Source organism: Prenolepis imparis, unplaced genomic scaffold (assembly GCF_030444845.1).
Source record: "Prenolepis imparis isolate NDT839.2.m4 unplaced genomic scaffold, iyPreImpa1.0 SCAF_5, whole genome shotgun sequence".
Classification (NCBI taxonomy): domain Eukaryota; kingdom Metazoa; phylum Arthropoda; class Insecta; order Hymenoptera; family Formicidae; genus Prenolepis; species Prenolepis imparis.
This window is the reverse complement of record NW_028141163.1, coordinates 3,003,315-3,009,271: the sequence shown is the minus strand read 5'-3', so window position 1 is coordinate 3,009,271 and position 5,957 is coordinate 3,003,315. Positions and strand designations below refer to the sequence as shown.

Below are 5,957 nucleotides of genomic sequence, written 5' to 3'. Positions count from 1 at the left end.
GATATACGTATTCATCGTTTATTTTTATCCAAATTGCCATTTTTTAATTAAAAAATTAAATAATTCATATCTCTAGTTTAAAAGTAATCTGGAAACAAATATTTTTTCCTGGCCACATAGTCTCAGAAAGATAAATATTCTGTAACTGAATGTTATAAAGCCACTTAATTGAATGTTAAAAATGTATAAAAATATATTGCAAAAAAAGCCTTTAACAACTAATAATAAAAATTATTATATATTTTCTAGCTTTTTCAAGTAAACTTAATTATGTGCAGGAAATAAAAAAAACTTTGAATTATCTTCTGGATACAAGATATCATATCGGCAAGAAGAATAAAAATAATATAACTCAATCTAATATCTATATCTATAGTATTAATATATCTATATTTAATAGAGATATTGATCTATGATTTATATCATATATTTATACTTAAATGACGCCTTTAAAAATCCAAATGAATTAAGTATTTTGCTCATTTTGTTCAACATTTTAATGTCGACACATTTAAAAATAAATTATACATAGATATAAATAATGAATATTGATGAACTATAGATAATCTTTTATATAATATATGATTTTTTCGGAATAAAAAAGAGCTAAAATGTCTTAATCTTAATCTTAAATGCATAAGAGAACATTGTAAAAAAGTCTCACTCTCTTAAAGATAAAAAATAAAAGACTATATCATATATATGCATAGAGGAACACGAAGAACTGTAATTCTTTTTGTAATTTCTATATATGTAGATAACACATAATTTTAGTTTATGTTAATGACAAGTTTGCAAGAGAGAGTGACTTGGCAGTAAAAGATGTATCCTTCTTTTTTTCAGCCAACAGCATATCTTCCATCTTCTTGAGATGTTCCATTACGTATTCTTTGGTGAGATATGGCGCAACGCTGTTCTGGAGAATGAGAAACCATTCGAATACATTCTTGTACAGATCATTATAAAAGAGCTGCGGCGTACAGAAAACTTTGCCCATATCTTTGACAATGAGTTTCTCCAATTCGGGTTCGGAGGGTTGGTTCACCACGAATACTATCTTGCTCAAGAAGTTCCATATATGCGGTTCGTGGGATGAAATTTGCCGCAGATGGTCTATTATCACCTTATATTTCAATTCACTTCGCAGCAGGTCTACATTGAAGCGATATCGTCTGCCCTTTCCTTTGAAACTGAAGATCTCATCATTGGCCATAGGCACTAAGAACGTAAGCAAACTGATGTCTCTGTTCGTAAAGACCATCAAGTCCACGATCTGCTCCGGCGCTATCTTCTCAAATTTGCCGATCATATTTATATAAGATTTGAACAAGTAAAGAAGACTGTATTGACGATGGAATGCTTCTGAGGATAATAGATTGCGAATAGAGATCTTAGAGCCTCCGGTTAAACACGACATGTGCTTGATTTGCACGAAACGATACATGCATTTTTTGTCAGAAGTTTTTTCGTCTCCGTCTACGTTATTATACTTCAAAACTAGATCGTGAAATCCCCAGGCCTTCAATACCTCCGAACCCAACCACCATTTATTTGCATCATTCTTGGTCATCAACTTCCATGTGATCCATGTTAATATTTTTACTTGGTATGTAATACCCCGTATTATACCATTTTTTAAAAAGGCGGCTTCATATTCTATAGGTGTAAGACACACGTCCTTAACTTCTGCAAAGTAAATATTATTTGTATCAGTAAAATTAAAATAACAATCATAAAGAATAAGATATACAATTTTATATAAAGATAGAAAAGATTCAATATAACTAATATCAATTTTAATCTTTATTTTTGTTAATGTAAAAAAATTTTGTAACGTTTTATGAAGAAATATTTTACTACAAAACTTCTTTATATATGTATATAAAAATATTTAATAATGTACATATATTAATTATTAAAAAAGGATTTAATAGAATTTTTGTGTATCAAAAAATATCAACATTTTATAAAAGTTTTTTTCATAAAATAGACTACTATATTATTTTGAAGTTAGTGACAAAAAATGTAGAAAAGAAAGTAAAGATTATAAAATTAACGGAAAAAAATCAAGATTATATCGTTAGTGATTTAAAATCAAAAATAAATCAAATAAATATTAATATAACATACTGCTTTTATTATATGTATGTTTATATATATTGTACATCATACTGATCTAGTACCGGCAAAATCTAAATTGATAGACTTATCATTAGATATATACATATACATATATGCTACGAGAAAACGAATATAAAATCGAATATAAAAAGCATATTAGTAAAAACATATAACAAGATTAATAGACACAGATGTAACAAATATCCTGACTACTAGGAGAATAATACGAGATCGAATAAAGTCTAAAGAGAATAAATTTTAATGTCACACTGTCACACAAAGAAAAGAAACACGAGCCAGTCGTAAAGTGATATATATACGATTCTTAGAGATTAGATTAAGCTGTATAAGCAAATATATCCGTCGTTAATTCGATTCATTCAGATGCTGCGCACGTGTATTAAAGAATTTGTATATTTATTTTAAGTTTATATATTCCATTTTTATATATATTATTTTATATAGACATTATATATATAAATATATATATATATATATATATATATATATAATTTAATATAATTTTAAATTATATTAATTTTTTAATGATATAAATACTTTGTACATCATAACATATAAATTATATAAATTTATTACTTCTATGATATTAATTAAAATTTTTATGAGCAATATTATAAAGATTAAAACACATATTATTAATTTTAAATAATTGTAACAAGCGTAAATTATCGGCAATGATCAAGTTAATTTGCTTAATTTAACGCTCTTACAGAAGAATCAAATGAAAAATTGATCGCATATATAAAAGGCTTATCACTTATGCATATCGAGCAATACTGGAAATACGAAATGTACGATGCGTTTGACGTACCGGCATTATTGTTAACATCGTTTGATGTTAGCCGACACTGCGTTAAATCCTGCAGTAAAATAAGAAACGTTGCCATATACCATGATTGATTGATTTCAAGAAAGCGAAATATTGTTTATTAAGTACTTGTAATATATATTAATCGAAGAAAATATTTCTAGATATACACGAAGCTGAACAAATATTAAAATGTTACATTTTTTTCTGTAGAATTAACAGAGAATTAATACGTTTAAAGATAATTTTCGATTCTCCATTTCTTGCATTGTAGAAGAATTATTTATTTAACATTTTCCGTTTCAACAAAATGCATTCGAGAAAGCAAGTAAAAATTAAAACTTTTATGTTATATATTCAGTGGCACTTGGATATTAACAATCCGAATATGCGAAAAAAATTAATTTATTTTCACACAGTGCAAGAAAAAAAATTTACTTCTATTTGCGACACATCACAAAAAGATCATAATTTGATATAACTACATAAGATACACGTGTAAAGCATATCTGATGTATAACTATAGATTTTATATTTTTTTTTTAGATAACGCGTCTTTTTCACATAGTTTCTCTATTCGACTATAAGTTATAATTACGTATAAAAAAAACACTGAAATTTTGTCGGCACATTAAAACCATCACTGATCTTCCGCGGTCGCCCGATTTTTAATGAATATGAATAAATACGAAAATACACAGACTCTTTATTAATAAGCACAAAAGAATTCTGTTCCCGTTGCATATGTGTTTGTAACGTGAAACGCAATTAGACACCGACCTTTTGCGACACTGCTGGCTTTGTTCTCCATGCTGGATTCTGCTGCATCCTCTTGATTATTTTTATTCGTGTCCATTCTTCACTTTTATGAAAATCGATTGAATTGAGACGATAAAATGCAAATTTAGCTGGACCCAACTTAGGATCGAACACGATTCTCCTACAGCGGAACGCAAAATGAATCCTTCTTAACGTAGCACGTAGATGCAGCGATGCCTCTTCTCTTTCTCCCCCTTCTTTCTTTCTCACTCCTCTACTACTGCTTCACCACTACAAAGGGAAAATCCCGAAGAGCACAATGAAACTTTCAGACTTTTACAGCGCGACTATGAATGTGTAGGGGTGATTTTCGAATGGTCATGTGTTTTTTACGATGGCCTAGTACACTACAAAGCGCGCGCTTCGCGCGCGTCATTTATTTCCTTCAACTATATACAATATAAGCTGCGGTCGAGAATGTGCTACTAATATGGAACAAAGATAGAATGATGTTTCGAATTATTCGTAGCGCATTCTCGATCCACAGCTTGTACGTTAATTACATATTATACAAGAATTATAATATTTATCTTTTCATCTTTTGGTACCATGCAGACACCAGCGTACAAATTTTTCAATATGATAAACATGAAATAAGAATGCGTCGCATAGGGTCAGCGGCAAAAAAGTATCCAATTCTAATATTTTAAGACGAGCCAAAAATTCATCAATTATACATATTTATAGTACATTGATTACAGAATCTTTTGGTACCATGCAGACACCAGCATAGAAATTTTTTAATATGATATACATAAAATAAGGATGCGTCGCATAGGGTCAGCGGCAAAAAAGTATCCATTTTTAATATTTTAAGACGAGCCAAAAATTCATCGATTATACATTTTAATAGTACATTGATTACAGAATCTTTTGGTACCATGCAGACACCAGCATAGAAATTTTTTAATATGATATACATAAAATAAGGATGCGTCGCATAGGGTCAGCGGCAAAAAAGTATCCATTTTTAATATTTTAAGACGAGCCAAAAATTCATCGATTATACATTTTAATAGTACATTTATTACAGAATCATTTGGTACCAAGCAGACAACAGCGTACAAACTTTTTCATTTGCTATACATAAATTAAGGATGCGTCGCATAGGGTCAGCGGTAAAAAAGTATCGATTTCTAATATTTTAAGACGAGCTAAAAATTCATCGATTATACATTTTAATAGTACATTGATTATAGAATCATTTGGTACCAAACAGACACCAGCGTACAAATTTTTTAACTTGATATACATAAAATAATGTTGCATCGCATAGGATCAGCGGTAAAAAAGTATCGATTTCTAATATTTTAAGACGAGCCAAAAATTCATCGATTATACATTTTAATAGTACATTGATTACAGAATCTTTTGGTACCAAGCAGACAACAGCGTACAAACTTTTTCATATGCTATACATAAATTAAGGATGCGTCGCATAGGGTCAGCGGTAAAAAAGTATCGATTTCTAATATTTTAAGACGAGCCAAAAATTCATCGATTATACATTTTAATAATACATTGATTATAGAATCATTTGGTACCAAACAGACACCAGCGTACAAATTTTTTAACTTGATATACATAAATTAAGGTTGCGTCGCATAGGGTCAGCGGTAAAAAAGTATCGATTTCTAATATTTTAAGACGAGCCAAAAATTCATCGATTATACATTTTAATAGTACATTGATTACAGAATCTTTTGGTACCATGCAGACACCAGCGTACATATTTTTTAATCCGATAAACATAAAATAAGGATGCGTCGCACAGGGTCCGCGTCAAAAAAGTATCAATTTCTAATATTTTAAGACGAGCCAAAAATTCATCGATTATACATTTTAATAGTACATTGATTACAGAATCTTTTGGTACCATGCAGACACCAGCGTACAAATTTTTTAATATGATAAACATAAAATAAGGATGCGTCGCACAGGGTCAGCGGTAAAAAGTATCGATTTTCAATATTTTAAGACGAGCCAAAAATTCATCGATTAAACATCTTAATAGTACATTGATTACAGAATCTTTTGGTACCAAATAGACAACAGCGTACAAACTTTTTCATTTGCTATACATAAATTAAGGATGCGTCGCATAGGGTCAGCGGTAAAAAAATATCGATTTCTAATATTTTAAGACGAGCCAAAAATTCATCGATTATACATTTTAATAGTACATTGA

At 29.4% G+C, this 5,957-nt stretch overlaps 1 protein-coding gene across 2 annotated transcripts; it reads right to left on the bottom strand.

The window, feature by feature from the left end:
- Positions 1-620: 620 nt before the first annotated feature.
- On the bottom strand, positions 621-3,965 carry LOC145936148 (uncharacterized). 2 transcript variants are annotated; one of them, XM_083038048.1, is made up of 3 exons: positions 3,731-3,965; positions 2,954-3,002; positions 621-1,686 (listed from the first exon to the last, which is right to left on the bottom strand). In XM_083038048.1, the coding sequence occupies exons 1-3, from the start codon at positions 3,776-3,778 to the stop codon at positions 776-778; spliced, it is 1,008 nt and encodes a 335-aa protein (XP_082894174.1). In that variant the 5' UTR covers positions 3,779-3,965; the 3' UTR covers positions 621-775. The 2 variants fall into 2 exon arrangements, with proteins under 2 accessions (XP_082894174.1, XP_082894175.1); XM_083038049.1 differs by lacking the exon at positions 2,954-3,002 and having other exon boundaries at positions 3,731-3,964.
- Between the last annotated feature and the right edge of the window lie 1,992 nt (positions 3,966-5,957).

Excerpts from the sequence above, each read along its gene's own strand:
- LOC145936148 (XM_083038048.1), bottom strand. The coding sequence starts at position 3,778 with ATGCAGCAGAATCCAGCATGGAGAACAAAGCCAGCAGTGTCGCAAAAG. Across the intron at positions 3,003-3,730 it reads AGCCAGCAGTGTCGCAAAAG|GATTTAACGCAGTGTCGGCT; the intron begins GTCGGTGTCTAA and ends ATTTTACTGCAG. Across the intron at positions 1,687-2,953 it reads CGATGTTAACAATAATGCCG|AAGTTAAGGACGTGTGTCTT; the intron begins GTACGTCAAACG and ends TTTACTTTGCAG.